Source organism: Ipomoea nil, unplaced genomic scaffold (assembly GCF_001879475.1).
Source record: "Ipomoea nil cultivar Tokyo-kokei standard unplaced genomic scaffold, Asagao_1.1 scaffold2926, whole genome shotgun sequence".
NCBI lineage: Eukaryota > Viridiplantae > Streptophyta > Magnoliopsida > Solanales > Convolvulaceae > Ipomoea > Ipomoea nil.
In genome coordinates, this window is record NW_017619354.1 from 335919 (window position 1) to 362820 (window position 26902).

At 34.0% G+C, this 26902-nt stretch overlaps 1 protein-coding gene and 1 long non-coding RNA gene across 2 annotated transcripts; one reads left to right on the top strand and one right to left on the bottom strand.

Annotated features, from left to right (window-relative positions):
- Positions 1–334: 334 nt before the first annotated feature.
- On the bottom strand, positions 335–10390 carry LOC109161774. The gene is made up of 3 exons (XR_002050954.1): positions 10283–10390; positions 6969–6970; positions 335–345 (listed from the first exon to the last, which is right to left on the bottom strand). It is a non-coding gene; the product is annotated as an uncharacterized LOC109161774 (long non-coding RNA).
- Positions 10391–14697: 4307 nt separating this feature from the next.
- On the top strand, positions 14698–20581 carry LOC109161642 (ABC transporter B family member 9-like). The gene is made up of 11 exons (XM_019310133.1): positions 14698–15074; positions 15204–15258; positions 15445–15620; positions 16060–16281; positions 16446–16684; positions 16773–17298; positions 17374–17647; positions 17747–18425; positions 18753–18981; positions 19065–19331; positions 19413–20581. Exons 1-11 carry the CDS (start codon positions 14814–14816, stop codon positions 20325–20327), a joined length of 3843 nt encoding a protein of 1280 aa, XP_019165678.1. The 5' UTR covers positions 14698–14813; the 3' UTR covers positions 20328–20581.
- Positions 20582–26902: the final 6321 nt, after the last annotated feature.

The following is a 26902-nucleotide window of genomic DNA, read 5'->3' on the forward strand; positions in this document are numbered from 1 at the left end:
GATGGAAGCTTGGAGAGTCGTCTCATTAAAACTATACAAACAAGTTATAACTTTTGGTGTAATGATAAACACTTGATCATTACACCCAGTGTTATTAGAGCAAGTCACAAGGACAATTATTGAAGGTACTCTAGGTATTCATGTCTACCTTTGCTACTAGCTGTAGTTTTTGACATTGTGGTAACTGGTAAGCGTTTGATCTGACAATTAGTACCATAACCCCGATGACTTGGAGAGCCGAGTCCTACATCTATCCTACAATTGAAACACGGCACTAATTGTTGCGCAAGTATAAGGAAGCTGATCCATTTCATTGGTTGAGTATTTAGTCGGAGAAATATCAACCTTGGGTACGTTGATCATTGTTGTAGATCCCTACATGGGGTTGAAGAAAGAGACAGAGTAACAAGCTCCTTGTAGCATTGTGAAAACCTTGCAAACTATGTGATAGCTCTGTAATTAAAGTATAAGTTTGTTTTCGCTTATACTTTGTGGGGTGATCAAAGTTACTAGTGAAATCTCTCTTGGCGAAAAATGGAATAGAAGAATTACACAATCTTTGAACCACCATAAAATTATATCTCTCATTTACTTTACATATTTACATTTCTGCATATTGTTGTCTCAACATTTTGAAGCTAAAAAAATTGCTAAGTGTGCTACACATAATTTTAATTTGTTGTGCATTAACTTTGATCAAAACTTTTTTTTTTTTTTTTGGCTAATTAGTTAAAATTTCAAACAAATCTTTACAAGTAGTGTTGAGAAATTAACTTTGAAGTCGAGACACAAGTCTATTTTTACTTCATTGCAATTTCTTTTTTAATTAATCTTTCTATTCACCAACTTTATTCATTTTAACGGGAATCATCATATACAAATTAAATTAAAATTGGAAAAAATAAAAGAAGGAAAATATATATCAAGTTTAGCTACCAGGACTATGTGGTCTAATGGTATCCGGGTTGGACTTCTATTTGGAAGGTTGTAAGTTCAAGCCTCAGTGGAGGCGTTATTGGTTCTTTGTGTTTCAGTAGGTTGAGAAAGTATATGAACAGATACTACAATGTAATAGGGCCAGTAACATTCAAAAAAAAAAATATATCAAGTTTAGCTAAGCAACTATCTTGCCCGTTGCTTGAATTTGAGGAAAAAACATTCCACGTGTAACGTACCCAAAATTTCAATATAAAGAACAGACAACTCATATGTTACGTTCTAAAAGCAATTAGGTCCATTGGCATTCATCCATACTCGAATTTATTCAAAATACTGAAAGATATATGGAGTCATAGTATAAATGAATGCACAAACAAATACTTCACTTTTATTTTCTAGGAAAAACGACAATTTTATTCCATTAATTATACTAATATTGTAGACTCAGTTAATTAATTATTACTATATACACAATTTTCCTTTTAATTATGTGTAGAGTGACCGTTTTAATAGGTTTAAGATAGGTTGGCAAAAAAAAAAAAAAAAAGGGAGTAAGGTTCAAATTGGCCACTGAACGTAACTTGAAAATGCAATTAGGCGAATGAACGAAAACAAAAGTGCAATTAGGCCAATGAACGGAAAAAAAAATTGCAATTAGGCCACTGAACACTTCAAAAATGTGCAATTAGGCCACTGAACACTCCAAATGTATGCAATTTCACCGGATAGTAGGTTACCATCAATTGTAGCAGGCATGGTTGCAGTAGGCGCTATGCGCTAGTCGGGCGCCCGGACAGCGCCTAGCGCCTAGGCGGAATCTAGGCGGGCGCCAAAAAAACAGTGGTAGACTTGCATTTTTACAATTTTAATGAGGTTGTTTTCAACATTTAATCAAATAACACATCAAAATAAATGAATTAATGATAATTCATAAGTCATAATATCAAAACAATGGTTTTCAAAAAAAAAAAACATTAAAACAATATTAAAAATTAAAAATACTCAAATACTTCAATCATCCAAATATTCAAAGTATCAAACTAGTTTACGAGTGTATATATGTCATATTATATATATGTACGCGCGCGTACACACACACATATATATATAATAATAAATAGGCCGAGCCGATCGGGTTAACTCGGCCGAAATAGACGAGTTAATTCGACTAACTTAGACGCTAGGCGGCCAAATCGGCCGAGTTAGGCGATAGGCGAATGCCTAGGCGGGCGCCTAGGGGGGAAATCGCCACGATCTAGAGGCGCCAAGCGCCTAGACCGATTTTTACAACCCTGGTAGCAGGTTACCTGCTCACGTGGAAGCTAAGTTGGCATTTTTAATAATTTTTAAAAAAATTTAATAATAAAAATTTTTAAAAAATATAAAAAAATAAAATAAAAAATAAAATTAGACAGGGTGGCCGGCCACCCCATCAATTTTTTAACTTAAAAAAAAATAAATTTATTATTAAAATTTATTAAAAATTATTTAAAAATTATCAAAAATGTCAACTCAGCTGCCATGTAAGCAGATAACCTGTTAAAATTAATGGTAACCTGCTATCAGTTGAAATTGCATACATTAATTAGAGTGTTCAGTGACCTAATTGTATTTTTTTCGTTTAATGGTCTAATTACATTTCAGTGGCCAATTTGAACCTTATTCCAAAAAAAAAAAAAAAAAACATGATAATAATATCAAATCCAATAGTATGGTACCAAAACCCCCAACTAAACACCACCTTACTAAACTTGGAAACCAAAACAATATAATTTGAAGTTATTGTAGCTACACTCCAATGGCAAAAAACGAGCATGCCAACTTCAACGATTAATTAATACAAAATCATATTAATAAAAAATGACTTAGATGTCCTTCAATAATTTGAAAATTTAAAATGCATTGTTATTATTAACATAAATTGTTAGTTGTGGACTAAAAAGTCACTTTCCACATAGTTCGATGAGAAATTTTGTATTTAGAAATAATTCATGGACTGAGCCTACAATATGAATATTATATATATATATATATATATATATATATATATATATATATATATATATATATATATATATATATGTGTGTGTGTGTGTGTGTGTGTGTGTGTGTGTGTGTGTGTGTGTGTGTGTGTGTCTAGTTTCACACACACACACACACACACACACACACATACTAATTTTACACGCGTAAAGTGCAGATGGGCTATGTCCAAGATTATATAGGAGAAGTTCATATATAGGTAATTGAATTTTGAATTTGTTTATTTAAATATATAATTCAAAGTATATGAATGCAAGATAATATAAGAGATTCATTATAATTGTTACTAAAATAAATGTTTGGAACTTTGTCAAATCAATAGTCTAAATACTTAGTCTAAATAAATATTACTTCTGGTTTGAATTTTTCTAAGTCTTCTTAATTCTCTTTTGAGTAACATTGTCATTGTGTTCACCTTCACTATTTGCCCTCTTCTTTTTTGTTGGTAGTGTGTTATTTGCTATTGGATTATTGGTGGTAGCATTGATGACAGTGTCATGCAATGAAATTATGGTGTAGGAAGCTGTGGATTTGTCATGTTGTGTATATGACTGAGATCTTAGTTGTATTATGAACTCTTGATCTTGCAAGCGCCTGTTGATATTTTGTAGTGGCAATTTTTTCCCTAAGTTAATACCATCTCAGGTCCTCCGAGTATAGTGGTTTTGCCACGTTTAGCCCCAAACATTCAAATTGACCATCTATGGTCCTTCGACTTTCAAATTTAACCATTCGTGGTCCAAGTTAACCACTCATGGTCCTTCAAGTTTCAAAATTTAACCAATGGTGGTCCTTTTGAAAGGATCATGGTTGGTTAAAATTTAATAGTTAAAGGATCATGGGTGGTTAACTTGGACCGCGAATAGTTAAATTTGAAAGTCGAAGGACCACAGATGGTCAATTTGAAAGTTTAGGACTAATTAAACGTGGCAAAACCTATACTCGGAGGACCTCAAATGGTATTAACTCTTTTTTCCCTACATGTTTCATGTGAAAGTATTGAATAAAATATTAATATTTATTATATTTGTATAAGGTTCATGAGTAGTACCTTTTATTCTATTTTCATACATTGTTTACTTGATAGTAACAACAATAACTCTACATGTAGTCTGAATGCTGATGTTGCAACGTGTCTATTTTAATCAACAATTTCCATATTCATTTTGCACCTTTCATTTTCAAGTTCATATTTTTAGAATTACTAGGAATTAGTGTGATCCTTGATTTTGTGTGTGTGTGATTTTTTGTAATTTTTTTATTGAGTTGATACTAATTTAACGTTGGAGTTAAATTGTTTTCCACTTTGTGCATAAACATTCTTTTTAAAATAGTGACTACATCCTATATACCAAGTGTTTTTGTTGTCAGGTGCGTCGGTCTAAAGTTTTAAGTGCGTGGTTTTCATTCTTACGATGCGTTGTTTTACTTCTTAATGTGCGTTATTTTCGTTCTTAAGGTGCACCATTTTTTACAGTTTGCTTCTTTATCCCAAAATACAACCACTATCCTTTTCCAATCATGTTTCAACAATCAGTTAATGGACATTGCCAAAGTAACACAGAAGAGAAGAGATATTAGTCGAGCTCCCGATAACCAAAGAAACAACGCCTTTTTTTTTTTTTTTTTTTTTTTTTAAATTTTCATTGATTTGAGCCATTGATCTAGAACTTTGTGTTGGTGTGTTTTTCTAACTTGTTGTGTTCAAGACTAGAGTAGGTGCCAAGATGTGAGAGCGCGTTATAGAAGCTCGTAGTCACCTTATAGTCAACCTTTCTATAAGTGTATATGTACATTCTAGTAATTAAATTGTTGGTCTTTGTAATTGATTAGTAATTTTGGGATTGTTTAGTATTGTTGGTGGATAGAACTTTTGGAATAGTTATGCTGTGCATCTGCATGGTGCATACAGATGCAAAAACGACGTCGTTTTATTAAAAATCCGCGTCTTCTCTTTAAAAAAAAAAAATTCAGGTTCGATTCCTAGTAACAACATTATTTTGTTCATTCATTATGGAATTTTAGTTCATGGATTATGGAATTATAGTTCATCGATTATGGAACTATAGTTCATCGATTCTGGAATTATAGTTCATCGATTCTGAAATTTTAGTTCATAGATTCTGGAATTTTAGTTCATTCATTCTGAAAATTTTAGTTCATAGATTAGATTATGGAATTATAGTTCATCAATTATGGAATTATAGTTCATCGATTATGGAATTATAGTTTCGAACCTAATTTTTTTTTTAAGGGGAGACGCGCGTTTTATAAAAACGACATCGTTTTTGCATCCGTATGCACCATGCTTGGTGCATACGGATGCACAGCATAATTTGCCGAACTTTTGTTAGTCTATGCGTCTGGGCCTAGCACGTTGCCTAAAGAAAATCCTCATTTTTAACTATTCGCCCAAACACTTAATAATAATGAGGTTAATAGTAAAAAAAAAAAAGGAAAAATAAAAAAGAATCCGTAATTCAAGACAACACAATGTTCTAAAATTATTTTTATGCATTATTTTATTATTAATCTAACTAGTATTTTCACCCGTGCGATGTACTGTGCGTATTTGCTAAAATATTTTAAGAATATTTGGATCGATATATAATTATATAAATTATAACATCAAAGGTGGTTTGGATCGATTATGTATTTATGTTTTGTGATGTTATCAATGCTGGAATTCGATAAAATAATTGTTGAATTAATAGCTAATGTGTAGATGTAAGCATCTAGTGCTGAAACTTTGTGGATTTTATATATCAGTGTTTAGGATTTGTATAACTTGAGTAAATGTGCTCTTAAAAAAAAACATAATATCACCGGTTCGAATTACACATTATTGAAAATCTCTTTGTAGACGACATTGGTAGTAGTAACAAAATCTTGTCCATCTTCGTCTAGAGCTAACACATTTAGACCACATACAATTGACAGTGATTAAACACCAGTTTTTTCAACAATAACCAAACATGAGTTAGTGTTTGACCCTGACTTTTCAAGTCATGGCATATGCGAGTATTAACGGGAATTGTTTATGCTGAAACTTGAAGAGCAATCTCGTAATAATAATAACAAAATATATATGTAAATTAGACATTAGAAACAATTTTTAATAAAAGTTCACCCTATAATTAAATACAAAACAAAAGTTTATATCAAATTTAATATCTTAAAGCTAATTAAGTTGCGCTCTACTTACAAATTTTAATTGCCAAAACATAAGTTTATATCAAATTTTTATTCTTAGTTGTATACAGAACAGAGCCTCCCGGAAGGCCTAAACAAAGCCACCATTGTTTTGATTCCAAGAAAGCAGTCTCCTGAAAATCTGAAATAGTCGCAGACTTACGCCCGATTGTCCTATGCAATATAATGTCATTTATAAGGTTATTGCAAAGATGCTGGCCAACATAATGAAGGGGTTGATGACGCAAGTGATTTTCGTGACGCAATGTACCTTAATTTATCTCAGATCGTTTAATCACAGATGATATTGTAAACGCGAAAAACTTGAATTGTATATATTCGAAATTCAAAGTATCGGTTACAAGTAGTATCAAGTATATATCAAACGGGAAGGGGTACAATCTCTGTATATGAGAAGTCCTCTGATTCTCTACTACAAGTATGCCTATTGGAAGTGTCCAAATTTGGAATATGTCAAATTGGAAGTGTGCCGAGTTCAGAGTATGCTGAACTTGAAGTAGTTCTTTGTTGGAAGTATGCCGAATCCGGAATATGCCGAATTGGAAGTGTGCCGAGTTCAAAGTATGTTGAACTGGAAGTATGCCAAGTTCGGGAGTATGCCGAACTGGAAGTATGCTGAATTCGGGAGTGTGCCGAATTGGAGTAATTCCTTGCTGAAGGGCCTCCGGAGTTAGTAGCTTGTTCCTCAGTGAAGGGCTAATATGCAGCTTGATCTTCAAAGAAGGGCTTCCGGTGTTCAAGTGGCGTGTTCCTCAGCGCAGTATACGCAGTACAACTGCGGGCGTGTTCCAGACGATATCCTGGAGAGATTTCGGCAGAGCTTCGATATGTAGATTTCCAGAGCTCCTATTCTTGAAAATGAAACCACTATTTATAGTGGTGAGTGTGAGGGAAAATCCCAACCAACTCTTAATTCCTTATTTAATTTAATTTCTTTAATTAAATTAAGGAATGTATCGGGACACCATTGCGTCCAAGTTCATGATTTCATTAAATTTCCAAATAATATCAAATATTCAAATTTCCCAAAATTATATAATCCACATATAATTTTGATGGGCCAAGACCAAGTCAAACCCACTAACTAGGCAACCCAATTCATCCAAGCAGCCTGGTCCAACTTGATTAAATCGTTCACCATTTCGGGCCGAACAATCCAACATCCAATTACACTTAATTAAGTAATTAAACCAATTAATTATTCAATGAGTCATTTAATTAACCCAATTAAATAAATATTAGTCCAACTAGCTTAATTAAAGTAATTAATTTAATAATCAAATATTCACCACGGTCCAACACCATTATTTAAATTTTCAATGCTTACAGATATATTAGTCGCGGCTGAGACCGGGCACTTCCTTAGGCGCAAGACTAACGGAAAGATTGGGTGGACAGTTGTAACTGTTTGAAAAAATAACATAAAATGACATTTAAGTGGTTATTTTGTGGTACAAATATTAGTTTGGTTCATTTTTACTTTGGTCGGGTCAAAATAAATTTGGATTCTTTATAGTGAGACGAATAGATTGATATATTGTATGCTCAAAACGAATAATGGGTGAATGAGAAATTGATTCTCAAAGTAGACCCATTTGAGTTGGAAAAATGAAGGGATAAGACTTTAAAGTAGCATTTGCCCTACATTGGTTTGAGAAGTGGGTTTGCACCACTATTTACAAGAGCCTTTCTAAGGCTTATTGAATTGTATAACATAGAGGCTCTCTCTCGCGCGCACTCGTGTACGCGGGCACCTGGGGCATGAATGTTATCCCTTCATCTCTAATATAAGCTACTTCTCGTTCTTGCCATCTGAGTTCTGTCCACGCACTTGTTCGCTAGGTTCTAAGTTTCGTCTTTGATCCTTTGTGTCTTATTGGTCTCAAGTAAGTGGATTATGTTTTAAATAATAAATCACTTATCTATATATTTGTATATAGTTGCTGGTTGCCTGGTTAGAATTATAATCTAGAAGATTATAACTTCCATTATTTTGTTATATATACATATATACATACATACATATATATATATACATATATATATATATATATATATATATATATAAATATATATAAATATAAGTTTTAGTGCGGTTGAGTGTCTCTCGTGCGATTGTGCGGGTGATTAATGTGCGTGAGTTTTATACTTAATATGCGTGAGTCTTGTGCTTAAGATGCGCGAGGTTTGTGTTTAATGTGCATGAGTGTGTACTGAGTTTTGTGCTCAATGTGCGTGAGTCTTGTGCTTAAGATGCGTAAGTTTTATGCTTAATGTGCGTGAGTGTGTACTTAATGTGAGTTGTTGTTGAAACTTTAAGGTGCATAAGTTTTGAGCTTAATGTGCGTGAGTTTTGTGCTTAAGGTGTATGAATCTTGTGCTTAAGGTGCATGAGTTTTGTACTTAATGTGCGTGAGTGTGTACTTAATGTGAGTTGTTGTTGAAACTTAAGGTGCATGTATTTTTCTTCTTAAGGTGCGTGCTGCTTGTACTTAACATGCGTGAGGCTTATGCTTAACATGCGTGAGTTTTGTGCTTAACGTGCATGTGTTTGTGTTCTGAAGGTGTTTTGTTTGTGTGCTTAATGTGCGTGTGTTGTGTACTTAAAGTGCGTCAGTTAATGCTTAATGTTCGTCCAACCGCACAACCGCATGGGAAGCCCCTCCCGCACGTGATCTCTTCCCCATATATATATATATATATATATATATATATATATATATATATATATATATATATATATATATATATATCGAAAATATAAATAATATATATTTAACTTCGTGTGTGTATATATATTATTGTGTAAAATCGACTTGTTTATTTCTAATAGTAAAACCCCTATTTTTATAAAATCAGAATATTTAGTAAAAAGTATTTATTTACTTTAAAATAGAGTTGAGATGCAGAAACAAAATAAAACCCGAAACAAAGGGGTGTAACTGCAACGTTTGGGCAACGTGCTAGGCCCAAACGCACAGACCAACAAAAGTTCTATCCACCAACAATACTAAACAATCTCAAAATTACTAATCAATTACAAAGACCAACAATTCAATTACTAGAATGTAAATATACACTTATAGCTAGAAAGGTTGACTATAAGGTGACTACGAGCTTCTATAACACGCTCTCACATCTTTGCACCTACTCCAGTCTTGAACACAACAAGTTAGGAAAACACACAAACACAAAGTTAGCATAAAATGCTAAGTAAGGCTTACTCCGCTCCGTAATAAATAAATAAATAAATAAATAAATAAATAAATAAATATATATATATATATATATATATATATATATATATATATATATATATATATATATATATATATATGGGCTGGTTCTGGTGCGAAATACACAATTAGATTTGAGTCGTTGATCAAATCTAGATCAACGGCTCAAATCAATGAAAAAGAATTTCAAAAAAAAAAAAGAAGCTTTGTTTCTTTGGTTATCAAGAGCTCGACTGTTATCTCTTCTCTTCTATGCTACTTTGGCAATGTCCATTAACTTATTGCTGAAACATCCATCAACTAATTGTTGAAACATGATTGAAAAAGGATAGTGGTTGTGTTTTGGGATAAAGAAGCAAACTGTAAAAAATGGTGCACCTTAAGAACGAAAATAACGCACCTTAAGAAGGAAAACAACGCACCGTAAGAAGGAAAATCACGCACTTAAAACTGTAGACCGGCGCACCTTGACAACAAAAACACTTGGTATATAGGATGTAGTCACTATTTAAAAAAAGGTTTATGGACAAAGTGGAAAACAATTTAACTCCAAGGTTAAATTAGTATCAATTCAATAAAAAAAATTACAAAAGATCACACATAATATCAAGTATCACACTCATTCCTACTAATTCTAAAAATATGAATTTGAAAATGAACAGGTGCAAAATGGATATGAAAATTGTTTATTAAACTAGACACGTTGCAACATCAGTATTCAGACTACATGTAGAGTTATTGTTGTTACTATCAAGTAAACAATATATAATGTATGAAAATACATAAAAGGTACTACTCACGAATCTTATACAAATATAATAAATATTAAATAATTTATTCAATACTTTCACATGAAACATGTAGGAAAAAAATTACCACTACAAAATATCAACAGGCGCTTGCAAGATCAAGAGTTTACAGTACAACTAAGATCCCAGTCATATACACAACATGAAAAATTCACAGCTTCTTACACCATAATTTCATTTCATGGCACTGCCATCAATGCTACCACCAATAATCCAATTGCAAGTAACACACTACCAACAAAAAAGAAGAGGGCAAATAGTGAAGGTGAACACAATAGCAATGCTACTCAAAAGAGAATTAAGAAGACTTAGAAAAATTTAAACCAAAAATAATATTTATTTAGACCAACGTTTTTAGACTAAGTATTTAGGCTATTGATTTGACAAAGTTCCAAACATTTATTTTAGTGACAATTATAATGAATCTCCTATATTATCTTGCATTCATATACTTTGAATTACATATTTAAATAAACAAATTCGAAATTCAATTACTTATGTATGAACTTCTCCTATATAATCTTGGACATAACCCATCCGCACTTTACGCGTGTAAAACTAGTATGTATGTATGTATGTATATATATATATATATATATATATATATATATATATATATATATATATATATATATATATATATATATATATGTGTGTGTGTGTGTGTGTGTGTGTGTGTGTGTGTGTGTGTACTAGTATGTATGTGTATATATATGTGTGTGTGTGTGAAACTAGTATGCCCCCGCGCGCGCGCACACACACACACTTATATATATATATATATATATATATATATATATATATATATATATATATATATTAGTCATATTGTAAACTCAGTCCTTGAATTATTATTACTAAATACAAAATTTTTCATCGAATTATATGTGTAAAGTGACTTTTTAGTTCACAATTAACAATTTCTGTTAATAATAACAATGCATTTTAAATTTTTAAATTATTGAAGGACATCTAAGTCATTTTTTATTAATATGATTTTGTATTAATTAATCGATGAAGTTGGCATGCTCGCTTTTTGCCATTGGAGTGTAGCTACAATAACTTCAAATTATATTGTTTTGGTTTCCAAGTTTAGTAAGATGGTGTTTAGTGGGGTGTTTTGGTACCATACTATTGGATTTGATATTATTATCATGTTTTTTTTTTTTTTTGGCCAACCTATCTTAAACCTATTAAAATTGTCACACTACACATAATTAAAAGGAAAATTGTGTATATAGAAATAATTAATTAACTGGATTCACAATATTAGTATAATTAATGGACTAAAATTGTCATTTTTCCTAAAAAATAAAAGTAAAGTATTTGCTTGTGCATTCATTTATACTATGACTCCATATATGTGAATACATTCGGATGTAAATCATGGTAACTCAACTGAACATGAACCACAGAGGCTAGACTTTTGCTAATTACTGCGCACAAGGAGCTCCCTTACTTTGAGAGTGTGGTCCCTTACTTTGAGAGGTTGCTCCCACACTGCCGCTGGTGAGACTTGATCCCGGCTTGGTCATTCTTCCAAACTTTCACCTCTATGACCAGTTGAACTACCCATGCGGGTCAGTATTTTGAATACATTCGAGTATGGATGAATGCCAATGGACCTAATTGCTTTTACTTTTTAGAACGTAACATATGAGTTGTCTGTTCTTTATATTGAAATTTTGGGTACGTTACACATGGAATGTTTTTTCCTCAAATTCAAGCAACGGGCAAGATAGTTGCTTAGCTAAATTTGATATATATTTTCCTTCTTTTATTTTTTCCAATTTTAATTTAATTTGTATATGATGATTCCCGTTAAAATGAATAAATTAAAGTTGGTGAATAGAAAGATTAATTATCTTTAAAAAAAAAAGATTAATTAAAAAAATTGCAACGAAGTAAAATTAGACTTGTGGCTTGACTTCAAAGCTAATTTTTCAACACTACTTGTAAAGATTTGTTTGAAATTTTAACTAATTAGCCAAAAAAAAAAGTTTTGATCAAAGTTAATGGACAACAAAAATTATGTGTAGCACGCTTAGCAACTTTTTTTTAGCTTGAAAATGTTGAGACAACAATATGTAAAGTAAATGAGTGATATAATTTTATGGTGGTTCAAAGATTGTGTAATTCTTCTATTTCATTTTTCGCCAAGAGAGATTTGACTAGTAACTTTGATCATCCCACAAATTATAAGCGAAAATAAACTTGTATTTTAATTATAGACCTATCACACAGTTTGCAAGATTTTCACAATGCTACAAGGAGCTTGTTACTCTGTCTCTTTCTTCAACCCCATGTAGGGATCTAGCTACAACAATGATCAACCCAAGGTTGATATTTCTTTGACTAAATACTCCACCAATGAAGTGGATCATCAGTTTCCTTATGCTTGCGTAACAATTAGTGCCGTGTTTCAATTGTAGGATAGATGTTGGACTCGGCTCTCCAAGTCATCGGGGTTGTGGTACTAATTGTCAGATCAAACGCTTACAGTTACCACAATGTTAAAAACTACAGCTAGTAGCAAATGTGGACATGACTTTATTTCACCAGGCCAATACGTAGAGTACCTTCAATAATTGTCCTTGTGACTTGCTCTAGTAATACTGGTTTTAAAGATCAAGTGTTTATCGTTACGTGTGGGGGATAAAAAAAAAATTAAAAACTACAAAAAAATAAAAATAAATAAATAAACAGAATCAAAGGCCATAAGTGCAATTAATTGGCATCTCCACAGCCAATAACCTGCATGTATGGACACTTTAAATTCAGGCATGTCTGAGCTAGCTTATTCAATGCATGTAGGAAGAAATGAAGATTCTTTACAACTCCATTGCAGTTCCCTTATAATATGCATGTGTATGGTTAAATTCATTACCCAAAACGACCAATGCCTATAGTTGGTTATAGCCATTTTAAAACTAGCTAAGGGAGTGTAAGCACCCTCCCCAACAGAAGAATATTCTTTTTAATACTAAACTTTACAACTATATTCACGACTACATATGTGGAATGTTAGGGATAATTTAATTTGTAACTGTAATTGTTTTTTCTATTCTTTCAATTCAAATCATATTTTAATAAATGGAGTGATCTGAGTAGATATTTACTGAATAGCCAAAGCATACCACTGAATCACCACGAAATCACTCCTGGAAATTATGGAATTTCCGATCACCTGAAAATGATCTTAAATTAAGTAGAAAGTCTTGTTCCGACCACTTTTAGTATCTGGAAAAACCTTTGTTGCTATTTCTGACCACTTTTTGCTTTCGACTTGATATAAGATCACTTTCAGGTGGTCGAAAATTTCATAATTTTCAGCAGTGAATGCACATCGTGGGGGAAAGATATGGGTACACATATTTTCAGATAAACCAGTTATTGTACGACCCGTGGAAACACGTATGTGTTTGGGAAAAAGATCCCCCGAATATTGGGTAGCTGTTGTGAAACCCGGTCGAATACTTTATGACCGAAAAGTCGGAAAAAACTATGGTTTCCAAACGCACGAGGGAGATTTACCCTAGGCTACTTTGCTTTGTAAACTGTAACACGATCATATATATAGATTAGTCATGTGCGGAGCCCGGTTAGGTTGGCATTGCCACCACCGATGGTATAAGTTCGGTTAGGTCGACATTGCCACCACCGGGGCTATAAGTCCGGTTAGGTCGGCATTGCCACCACCAGCGCGGTTAGCCCGAGACCGCATCTCAGCATAAGGCTTACGAAGTAGGCTCTATAAGCTCGATTAGGTCAGCATTGCCACCACCGGCGCTATAAGCCCGATTAGGTCAGGATTACCACCATTGGCGCTACAAGCCCAATTATGTCAGCATTGCTATCACCGGCGCTATAAGCCCGATTAGGTCAGTATTGCCACCATCGGCGTGATAAGCCCGGGACCATGAATAAAAGACTCCTTTGAGCTAATATTCTCCCATTTACTCTTTACTCTACATACACACAGTATACACTTCACATACATCAAGCAATACTCGGTATCAATGGTACTAGGCAACATGCTTATGAGCCCCGTCAACGCGTTCAAGCACCTCGTTAACATTTTGAAACAATAAGCTGATACAAAAAATTGATTAACAAAAAATAAACATTTGGTTATTTGGCGAAGTCAAACCAATCAAAATTGACTGATCAACTATATTACCCAACTACGCCCACAATTTTTTTTATTAGATAAATAAACTATATATAGTTCTAAATTTTTGTTTAAGTGTTCCGCCGGAATTGCATGTTTTCCATAAATCAATTCTGGTTTCCAGCCCATCCGTGTCGTCAAATACTTTTGATAGGCTTAAAAAAGAAAAACATGTTTTTAATTGTTTCAGACGACGGTCAAAAATTCCAGAAGAAATTAAACACATATATAGCTATTAAAATTCGGATCTGAAAGTAAAGTGGAGATTATTGAAGGAAATGAGAGGTGAATAAACTCTGATCTAAAGCAATAAATTCGGTATCTCTTTATGCCAAAATCATATATATACACACGCATATCTCTGTGTAGTTTGTGAGAGTGAAAGTGAGAGAGGTAGCAGACATGGGTTTTGTTGAAGAAAAACAAGAGAACAACAATAAAAGTGGTGAGAAAGGAGGAAGTTGTAATGAAGAACAACAGAAAGTCCCATTCTACAAGTTGTTTACATTCGCGGACCGGGTCGACATCTCTCTAATAATCGCCGGCACATTGGGCGCCATCGGCAACGGGATGGCGCAGCCGCTGATGACCATCTTCTTCGGCGAGCTCATAAATTCTTTCGGAACTACAGATCCCTCGCATGCTGTTCATCAAGTCTCTAAGGTACTACATACTATACCTACTGGCTACTATATATATATATATATATACTACGTAAAATTATATATGCAAAACATAATGCATAATATAATAAAAATGTTATGGTTTATTATTGTGTGATTTAATTTCCAGATATGTATCAAGTATGTGTACCTTGCCATCGGTTCGGGCATAGCTGCGTATTTACGTAAGTGCATCTATCCATCTTCATTCTTCAATAAGATCGAACTTGTAGCTAGCTAGCGTATGTTACGTTGTGAACATTTAAGCTAGATAGTATATATAGGGAATATATTTAAAAGATGTGTTGAATTGTTTTTATATATTATTTTAATTTTATTTTATTTTATTTTATGTATGTATGGTACGGTAGAGATGTCTTGTTGGATGATTACTGGAGAGCGTCAGGCAGGTCGTATAAGGGCATTATACTTACAGACAATTCTAAGACAGGACATTGCCTTCTTTGACACGGGAACTACAACGGGAGAGGTTATAGGAAGAATGTCTGGCGATACCATTCTCATTCAAGAAGCCATGGGCGAAAAGGTGAAAATATAATTAAAGTTAATTGTTTGATAGATCTGATCTCCCTAATTAATTAATTGTATAAAACAGTACTTTAATTTGGATCAGTTTAATCGGAAAATTAGTATTGTACGAACCATAAAAGAAAGTACATTTTTTAATGTACTAAAAGTATATTATTTGTGTACGGAATGAAATAATGTACTTTTTTTTTTTTTTTTTTCTGAAAACAAAGTACACTTTTGGAGTGTATTACAATGCAGTAACTGTTCATAACTACTGAAATACAAAGAGTGAATAAGACTCAAACCCACAACGTAACCTCCCATGCATGCATATGGCCGGGAGCGTGCAACCTTAGACCACAAGGTCTTGGCCCGGGGCGTCCTAGGATTAAGAGGTCTTAAATAAGTTGTTTGATTAAATATATGGCATTAATTTCCTAGCTGGCCTGCTGCAGGTTGGGAAGTTCTTACAGTTTACTTCAACATTCGTGGGAGGATTCGCAATTGCCTTTTCAAAAGGATGGCTTCTCTCATTGGTGTTGTCTTCGTCCATACCTGCCCTGGTTATAACAGGAGGATCTATGGCGCTTCTCATTGCAAAGATGTCAAGCCGTGGCCAAGTTGCGTATGCACAGGCTGGAAATGTAGTGGAGCAGACAATAGGAGGGATTAGAACTGTAAGTACTACTACATTTGTTTTAAGTAGACAACAGTTTTTAACAAAAGTACAGGGTTGTCTTTTGTATAAAAGACAACAGTTTGGTCTAAAACCGTTCGTCTTTGAAAACATAATAATATAAGTGATCGATCTGATCTGATCTGATCTGTTAGTTACGTATAGGTTGCTTCTTTCACCGGAGAGCAACGCGCAATCAAGAAATATGAGGAGAAGCTACAAATCGCTTATAAATCTACAGTTCAACAAGGGCTTGCTTCTGGCATAGGACTGGGAGTTATATTACTAGTTGTGTTCAGCACTTACGGGCTAGCGGTCTGGTACGGTGCCAAGCTCATAATACACAATGGGTACACAGGAGGAGATGTGATTAATATTCTTATGGCCATCATGAATGGAGGAATGTAAGCAAGCAAGCATTTAATTAATAATAATATATTTAATTTATTGGCTCATCTGATCTGATCTGATCTTATCAAAAAATATATATAGTGCACTGGGGCAGACAAGTCCATCTCTCAACGCATTTTCGGCAGGGCAGGTTGCAGCTTACAAAATGTTTGAGACAATAAATCGCAAACCAGTGATTGATGTTTACGACACGAGTGGCACTGAGCTGCAAGATATTAGGGGTGAAATCGAGCTGAAAGATGTGTATTTCAAGTATCCGGCGAGGAAAGATGTGCAAATTTTTGCAGGGTTTTCAATTTATATCCCTAGTGGCAAGACTGCAGCTCTTGTAGGGCAGAGCGGGAGCGGCAAGTCTACCATCATTAGTTTATTGGAAAGGTTTTATGATCCTGATTCTGGAGAAGTTATTATAGACGGTGTTAACTTGAAGAAATTTAAAGTGAGATGGTTGAGGCAACAAATGGGATTAGTGAGCCAAGAGCCAATCTTGTTTGCAACTAGCATAAAAGAGAACATAAGCTATGGTAAGGAAAATGCTACAGATGCAGAGATCAGAACAGCAATAGAACTTGCAAATGCAGCCAAATTCCTTGACAAGCTCCCTGAGGTAAAGTACGTACGTAGTTATGCATGCATGCATGCATGTTGATCAGATCCAGCATAATATAATTCATATATGTAGGGGCTTGATACAATGGTTGGTGAGCATGGAACACAGTTATCAGGCGGACAAAAACAAAGGATTGCTATAGCCAGGGCCATTCTAAAGAACCCTAAAATCCTCCTCCTTGATGAAGCTACTAGTGCTTTGGATGCAGAATCAGAAAGAATTGTGCAAGATGCACTGGACAAGGTGATGGCCAACAGGACCACTGTGGTCATTGCTCATCGTTTGACCACAATCCGAAATGCTGATCTAATAGCAGTAGTGCAAACCGGCAAACTCGTGGAACAAGGTATTTATGTATATATATAGCTAGCTGGTGGAGTATGTACCTATATATTCAACTGTACTGTACTAGTCATTTTAATTTATTTCTTTATATGTATGTTAGGAACTCATGATGAGTTGATCAAAGATCCTAACGGAGCATATACACAGCTAGTAAGAATGCAGGAAGGAAACAAGCAGCAAGAAGAGAAGACGACAACGACTAGTGTAGAAGATCCAGCTGCTGCTGCTGATGATGATGAATTAAGTAGAAGCCAGCAGGAGCAGCAGATGTTATCTTCTGTACTGAGAAGATCTATCAGCCGTGTACAATCTTTCACGCATAGTTATGCAATTCCAGGGCTAGTTGACATCCAACAATCTGAAGATCAACAAGTAGAAGATAAATTAGAGGAGGCCGCAGTAGTAGATGCCCAAACATTAAAGAAAAGAAAGCGAGTGTCTATCAAAAGGCTTGCCCTCCTCAACAAACCAGAGTTTCCATTTTTGCTTCTTGGAGTTTTAGCAGCATGCTTTCATGGAATAATCTTCCCAATATTCGGCCTCCTTCTTTCCACTGTCATCAAAATTTTCTTCAAGCCTCTACCAGAGATGAATAAAGATTCCAAGTTCTGGGCACTCATGTATATTCTCCTCGGGGTAGCTACTTTAATAGTTGTGCCCATCCAGAATTTCTTCTTTGGAGTTGCGGGGGGTAAACTCATCCAGAGAATCCGTTCTTTAACATTCAGGAAAGTAGTCTACCAAGAAATTAGCTGGTTTGATGATCCTGCGAACTCAAGGTAGGTAGCTAGCTAGCTAGGTAATTAGTATATATGTATCACTTCCAACTATCTCATATATATGCATGTATAGCTTAAACTACATATATATATAACACTACTGGAAATTATTGAATTTCCGACCACCTGAAAGTGATCTTAAATCAAGTTGAAAGCAAAAAGTGGTCAGAAATAGCAACAAGGGTTTCTCCGGATACCAAAAGTTGTCGGAACAAGGCTTTCAACTTGATTTAAGATAACTTTCAGGTGGTCAGAAATTTCAGAATTTCCAGTAGTGTAACCTGCATCGATCCTACCTACTCCTCGATCACCGATCTCCTTCTTCAGTGGTGCAGTTGGCGCAAGATTATCCACCGATGCATCCACTGTCCGGAGCCTTGTAGGTGATGCTTTGGCTCTAATTGTCCAGAACATGGCAACAGTCGTGGCAGGGGTCGTAATTGCCTTTACAGCTAATTGGATCCTAGCATTTATCGTCCTGGTTGTGATTCCACTACTAGGCTTGCAAGGTTTTATGCAGATGAGGTTGTATGCAGGATTTAGTGCTAACGCCAAGGTATGTAATTAGTTAAACTTAATAATAATTACTCCCCTCATATCAGTTCAAGTCCGGCCTTAGCTTTATGAAGTTGTATGCAGGTGATGTATGAAGAAGCAAGTCAAGTTGCAAATGATGCAGTTGGGAGCATAAGAACCGTGGCCTCGTTTTGTGCAGAAGAGAAGGTGATGGCTATGTATCAGAAGAAATGTGAAGAGCCTATGAAGCAAGGGGTTAAAATAGGACTCATAAGTGGAGGGGGTTTGGGCTTTGGTTCTCTTGTGCTCTATCTCACAAATGCATTTTGTTTCTACATAGGAGCTGTTCTTATTGAACACGACTTAGCAACCTTTCCAGAGGTCTTCAAGGTCAGAATAATAATGAATTAATGATTCATGAATTCAAACAACTAAAGTTTTAATTAGCTAGCTAGCTTTTGAATTTCGCAGGTTTTCTTTGCACTGGCAATGACTGCTACTGGAGTTTCTCAATCCTCTGCTATGGCACCAGACCTTAACAAGGCTAAGGATTCAGCAGCCTCTATATTCGACATTCTTGACAGAAAACACAAGATTGATAGTAGCAGTGAACAAGGTACGACATTAACTAGTGTCCGAGGAGATATCGAGCTACAACATGTAGCATTCAAGTATCCAACTCGCCCCGATATCGAAATTTTCAAGGACATGTGCCTCACTATGCCTGCTGGAAAGACATGCGCTCTTGTTGGAGAGAGTGGAAGTGGGAAATCAACGGTGATTGGGCTAGTAGAGAGATTCTATGATCCTGATTCTGGAGAGGTTTTGCTGGATGGGGTTCCAATCGAGAAACTCAACCTAAGTTGGCTAAGGCAACAAATGGGGCTGGTGAGCCAAGAACCAGTACTCTTCAATGACAGGATTCGCGACAACATAGCCTATGGAAAACAAGGAAATGTTACAGAGGAAGAGATCATTGAGGCTGCAAAAGCATCCAATGCTCACAATTTCATCTCCTCACTGCCTCACGGCTACGATACTCCGGTGGGAGAGAGGGGGACACAACTATCCGGTGGTCAAAAGCAACGGATAGCCATCGCTAGAGCGATACTTAAAGATCCAAGAATTCTTCTACTGGACGAGGCTACGAGCGCGCTGGACACACAGTCAGAGCACATAGTGCAAGAGGCGTTGGAGCGCGTGATGGTGAACCGGACCACTGTCGTCGTGGCTCACCGTTTAGCAACAATTAAAGGGGCTGACCTGATTGCTGTGGTGAAAAATGGAGTCATTGCAGAGAAGGGGACACACGAAACGCTTTTGAAAATCAATGGAGGAGTTTATGCTTCGTTGGTAGCACTTCACACCACTGCTACTACTAAATGATCACATCTCATCCCATGCATCCATTCTAGCTTCTTGCCGGGGGACTGATAGATGGAAGATACAAATATTTCCACACACCACCTCCCAACATGTTTATTTATACAATAAATGCATGTGGATGGTTGTTTCATTTTTCTTAATATCAAATTTTAAAATGATGGATACATGTATTATATTCTATCCGGTTTGCAAAATTGCAAGTAACAAATTTAATTTTCTACCTTTGTCCTTAATTAATGTCACTATCTTCTCAATTCTCAAGTATTTTACATCCGCTCATCGTTGCAATATAATGACAATTCGCTCATCAATACATGGAACTACAATCCACGCCCACCTCGCCAACCTCACCAAGGTATCTCCATAATGAAGATTTTATATTTGAGATTAAACCCTAAAAAGTGCACCTTCAAGGCGCATAGTGAAAAAACCTTGGATTCAATAGTCTCGAGGAGAGGCATCGAGTCCAGTCCGGAAAAGATAATGGTCATCTTGGACATGGAGCCTCCATGGACCCTCAAGAAGGTCAATGCCATATGGGCAAATGACTGAAATGGAAAGAAAAGAAAAGACAATGACAAAAATAAGAAGGTTTTAAAAAATGTATAATTTTAGGAAAAGCTTATTTGGGAGATGAACGAGTTTAAGAAAAAAATTGAAAAAGTTTTTTTTTTTTTTTTTTTTTTTTTTTTTTTTTCTAAAAAATACGCCAAAGTGCCACTTGCATCTCTCAAGCATATAGGATGTGAAAATGAAATGCAAGTGGTACGATGTTTCTCGTACAATAAAAGAAACATAATTGCCAATTGCGTTTCTCTTCCATTTGCGACTAACGCCACCAGTCACAAGAGACGCATGTGCCACATGCGTCTCTCATAAGACACAAGTCCCACTTGCATATCTGGTTCATTCGCCACAGGAAAAATGTTATTCTTACTTGTGTGTCAGTTGTGATGTGATGGGTCGATACTCAACAATACCATCACCCAACACGAAACCCAACAAGGGGGTGACACTACAAAAAAATGTGAAAATAGCAACGGAGTTACCGACGGATCCATTCCGTTGCAAACCTAGCAACGGAATAGCGACAACATAGTGACGGGGTTTCATTTTTTTTTATTAAATAGACATATAGCGACGGATTTGCGACGGATTGGCGACGGATTTTACAACGGAATATTTCCGTCGTTAAAAACGTACCTAATTTTAGCGGTAAATTTTTGCGCGTAATCTAGCGACGAATTTTCGCGAATTAATTCTTTCATTTTATTTGCTACAGATTAGCAACGGATGTACATCCGTCGCTAGAATTTTAAGCGAGGTTAATTTCTGTTACAAGTGTAGCGACAGATATGGGTATTCGTCGCTATATAGCGACGAATATAGTGTCCGTCGCTGTAGTGACGGATATTCAGTCCGTCGCTAGATTTATCATGTCGTTTGTTTTCATTTTTTTTTTCTTCTTAGCGATGGATCGTCAAATCCGTCGCTAGATTACAAGCAAGTCAGTATAAAGCAGTAGCCAATTTTTTTTTTATTAATATAGCAACGATTATGGTATCCGTCGCAAGGTATTACTGAAACACGCGTATTTTTTTTTAATATAGCGGTGGTGATGGTGGTAGTGAGGTGGTGGTGGTATGATGTTGAAGATGTTGGTGGTGGTGTGATGTTGGTGTAAAAGTTGGAAAATGACTTCCCCCAGAAAAATGGGAAGTCATTTTCCTCCAAAACAAGCTTATTTTCCAAAGTCAACGGAAAATGATTTCCGTTGACTTGATTTTCCAGGCACATCCAAACAATGAAAACTTGAAAAATAATTTCCAGAACTCATTTTTCAGATTTCCAAACACATCCTTAGTAAATATTTGTTATGTAACAAAATTTTTGGTTTGATTTGCAGTATTGAATTTCAATTAATACTCGCGAAACGGCTACGAACTTCAATTAAAATTCGCGACATGTTTTTATATTTAAATATAAAAATATATTGTAAAAATTAGAAAATGTCTAATAATTATATTAGACAATGCAAGTTGATGGAAACGACGAAGTTTATATTTGTACTAGTTTTTTACGCGCATTGCGCGGTTGAGATAATGCCCAATGTTATTTTTTTAAATAAGTACTTTAAAGTATATTAAGGCAAGATTATATTGGAATTGTTCAGGCATAGGTAATTCTAAGTTTACAAATGTAAGATAATATAGTCAAGATTGATTATAATTGTTAATAAAATAATTGTATAGGTATGGTTGAAACCAAATACAGGACATTAGGGAGAGCAAATAAAAATTAGGGCATAAAATATTAAATATATACTAATATTGAAGAGCTAACTGCTGATTGCCAAACAAGGACATTGCGAGGTAGTTTCCACCTTCAATTTGTTGTGTGATTTGAATACTGTTTTTGTCAATAAAGCCCCCAAGTAGTTAATATGATTGGCTTAATTATATTTTTTTAAAAAAACAATTGTTATTATTATTATTATTATTATTATTATTATTATTATTATTATTATTATTATTATTATTATTATTATTATTATTATTATTATTATTATTATTATTATATGTATACCCTTACATTATTTTACATGTTAATCTAAACAGCTAATTTTTTCAAATATCTTTTTACCAACCGTTGATATAATTCGCTGGTCAAATCCGCTAATATAATCTGCTAACACTAACCGCTAACTGCTGATTCTCAAAAAAGGATATTGCGAGATAGTTCTCACTCCCATTTGTGTGTGATTTGAATACTCTCTTTGTCAACAAATCCCTTAAGTAGTTAATATGATTGGCTTTATTAATTATATTTTTTAAAAATGTTCATGGTATTAATAAAATACTTGGTAAATAAATATATAGCATTATTTTGTATTATAGTTTTAATATTTAATTAAAAAAATAGTGCACGAAAAAGATAATAGACAATGTAGTGAATATAATTAATTGATGAATTTAAATGTAAAGAATTTTACGTTGGAGAAAAATAAAGACAATATAACTAATAAAATTATTTTTCTTAATTAATTTATTGATAATGAATAATTTTTTTTTAATAAAGACATTGTAGGGACAATGTAGCGAATATAATCAATTGATGAATTTGAATGTAAAGAATTTTTATATTGGAGAAAAATAAAGACAATATAACTAATGGAATTATTTCTCTTATTTAATTTATTGATAATAAATAATTTTTTTTAATAAAGACATTGTAGACACATAATTCTAAATTAAAGAAATGCAAATGTATTATTTTTTGTTGTAGCTACTAAATTATTTATTTAATTTAATAAGAGTAAAATAGAGTACTAAATTTAATAAGAGTAAAATAGAGTACTAATTATGTCAACTTTGATTGGGATGGGGTTTGAACCTAAGACTTTTTTTATCGAAATCAATGAGTAAGTTAACGGTGAACTAACAGAAATTAACGAAAAAGATAATATTTAACGGAAAAGTTAACAGATAATCATATTCATTAAGGATAAATTAGGAAATCTTAAGGAAAAATTAAAATCTGATCAATCTGAGCCGTTCATTTGATTAAAAAATTTAACCGCCATTTTTTCTACCCATTACATGCCTAACTCTCTTGAGCTCTTATTAGTATAGTAGATATATTTAAATTGGTCGCTTTTTTTTTTTCTTTAAAAAAAATACTCCGTAATAAAGGAGCATAGTCACAATTTGAACCCTCTTTGAGCAATCCCAATAGGCAGGGGATTCATCACCAACTTTTAATTTAGAACAGTAAAATCTTCTTGTGTTAGCTTTTGACAAATAGGAATGCAAGCTTTTAACAATTTCTTCCTCCTGTAGTTTAAGTCTTTTGTCAGTGTTTTGTCAGGCATTGTTTAGACGCTAGCTCGCAAAACAAATATATGGGGCATCTTCATATAGCTTTGCTAGTTTGTTTGTTTGTTTTTTTTAATCTTTTGGCCATTGCTGTGCTATTGCACAACAACGTCCACAATTTTTTTTAATAAAATTATTTTTTGTTTATATAATCTATTTTAGCCATATAGTATATAATTTTAATTTTTAATATTATATTTATTAGTAATTTAATTTTAATTTATAATTATCATTTCAACTAAATGTAGATACATTAAAACATTTATAATTATAAAATTATTTAAATTTTGATATGTTTAATTTAAATATAATAAAAATAATAATTGTAATTAAAATTTTATAAATTATAATAATAATAAATAAATAAAATAATTAAAATATAGTAGAGTAAATGGTGGGTCCACAAAAAGTTGTTAAAAAACTTAAAACTAGTGGGAAAAAGAATTTTTTTGATTGAATGAGATAGTAAATGATGATGTGGATGTTGGGGCCACAAAAAAATAGGGAAAAACACTTAACTATTGAGGATGCCCTTAGAATTTTTGTGGGTATTCGTTTAAAAAAAAAGTTTAATTACCTTATCGCGTGTAGTTCGGTTATATGATTATATAAAGTTTGTAATTTTGTTTATAGTTTGATTTTCATATTTTTGGTTAGAAAATATTGTAATATGTAATACAGAGGAGTGAAAAAATGTATATGAAACATATATATATATATATATATATATATATATATAAAAGAGCGCTCATATGTGGTCATGTCATTAGGTGTGGTCGTGTAGTACATCGTATCTGTGTCGTTGAATCAGTTTAATCTAACGGCAGTGGTAATTCTGAGGATTTTCGCGTGTTTTGGTAAGTGGGGGTGTTATGGTAATTACAATGGCCATTTATAGCGGACGAGTTCCAGAATACACCAACAGTGTTGACAACATACACCAATAGTGTAATAAAACACACCACAGTGAAACACACCAATGGTGTATTCCCGTGTTATGGTAATTACAGTGGCCATTTATAGCGGTCGTGTTACAGAATACACCAATAGTGTTGACAACATGCACCAATAGTGTAATAAAACACACAACAATGTGATTTTCCCTAATCCGGTGTTTTATGACAAGTTTACCCTTGCAGTTCGCTAGGTAGGAGAATGTGCGCGAAAATACTGAAAAAATCTTGATTAATATGATTCATTGGATCTATATAATCTAATGGCCTATAATTGAACATATGACCACACCTAACAACATGGCCACATGTGATCACCTATATATATATATATATATATATATATATATATATATATATATATATATATATATATATATATATATATATATATATATATATATATATATATATATATATATATATATATATATATGATCCAAATGCTTCACTTTTATTTGACATATATGATCCAAGAAATTGGGATGCCCTTGATTCTAAATTAATAGATATTCTTGTGAAAGATGGTCCTAAGGGGGCGTTTGGTTCAGGTCATCTGAGATTACCTAGGTAATCTGAGTCTTGTAATATTATATTATCTTGTTTGGTTCAAGTTATGAGATTACCTGGTAATGTTATATTACCTGAAAGCTGATGTGGCGGTAATGTTTCAAGGTAATGTGATTACCCCCCATTTTCTTAGGTAATATTAGATTACCTTGATTTATTCCAACATTGCCCTTGTTAACTAATCCTTAAATAATATATATATATATATATATATATATATATATATATATATATATATATATATATATATATATATATATATATATATTAATATTTAAGTATTCACACACACACATATTATTGAAGACATTATTGTAAATTGATTCATATAACATAAAATATAACCCTTAACCAAACAAGGTAATATTATATTCCACAATCCAAACCAAACACATAAGGTAATTTTATATTCCCAAAATCTCACATTACCTTCCTAGAGGTAATCATATTACCTTGGGTAATCTAAGATTCCGTGAACCGAACGCCCCGTAAAAGAGATTTATCAATAAATAAAGGTCCTAAAGATAAATTCTCTAGAAGATTTTCGTCAACATTTTACACAAGATATTTGCCAAATGAAGAGAAGTGTGATCGAGATTGGCTTGTATATTCAATTCAAAAGAACTTGACAATGTGTTTTTTTTTTAAAGCTGACTCTATTACATTGTAGTATCTGTTCGTCTATACTTTCTCAACCTGTTGAAGCACAAAAAGTCAACACCGCCTCCACTGAGGCTCGATCTCATGACCTTCCATATGAGAGAGTCACTACATGTCATTTGAGCACAAAGTACTTGGCATGTGTTTTATTTTTATTGCAAGTTTTTTTTTAAAAAAAAGTCTGTTTTTTCAACACGACGCAGCACAAAGTCTATGATGTTTTGATGGCCCGCGACCCCTCCTTCTCTCCCGAAGGTTGGGGCTTGGAGTCGCGCATGGCCCCTCCTCCGCTGCCTGTCAACACCGTCGATGTCTTCCTTCCAGCTGTTCCAGTTCAGACGGTCACTGCGGCCGCCGATGCAGTCTGCCGGTCGATGAGCTTGGTGGTCAGAAGGAGCTGCCGGTCGGCGAGGTGCCTCTCCAGCCTGAGGACCCTTCACCTACTCTTCCTGCTGGACCAACGGCGAATGGGCAAGGTGAAGGTCGTGATGGGGTCGCGGCAGGATCCCTTTAGACT

Coding starts and splice junctions, on each gene's coding strand:
- LOC109161642 (XM_019310133.1), top strand. CDS start 14,814: ATGGGTTTTGTTGAAGAAAAACAAGAGAACAACAATAAAAGTGGTGAG. Junction 15,259..15,444: donor GGGCATAGCTGCGTATTTAC/GTAAGTGCATCT, acceptor ATGGTACGGTAG/AGATGTCTTGTTGGATGATT. Junction 16,685..16,772: donor GCCATCATGAATGGAGGAAT/GTAAGCAAGCAA, acceptor AAATATATATAG/TGCACTGGGGCAGACAAGTC.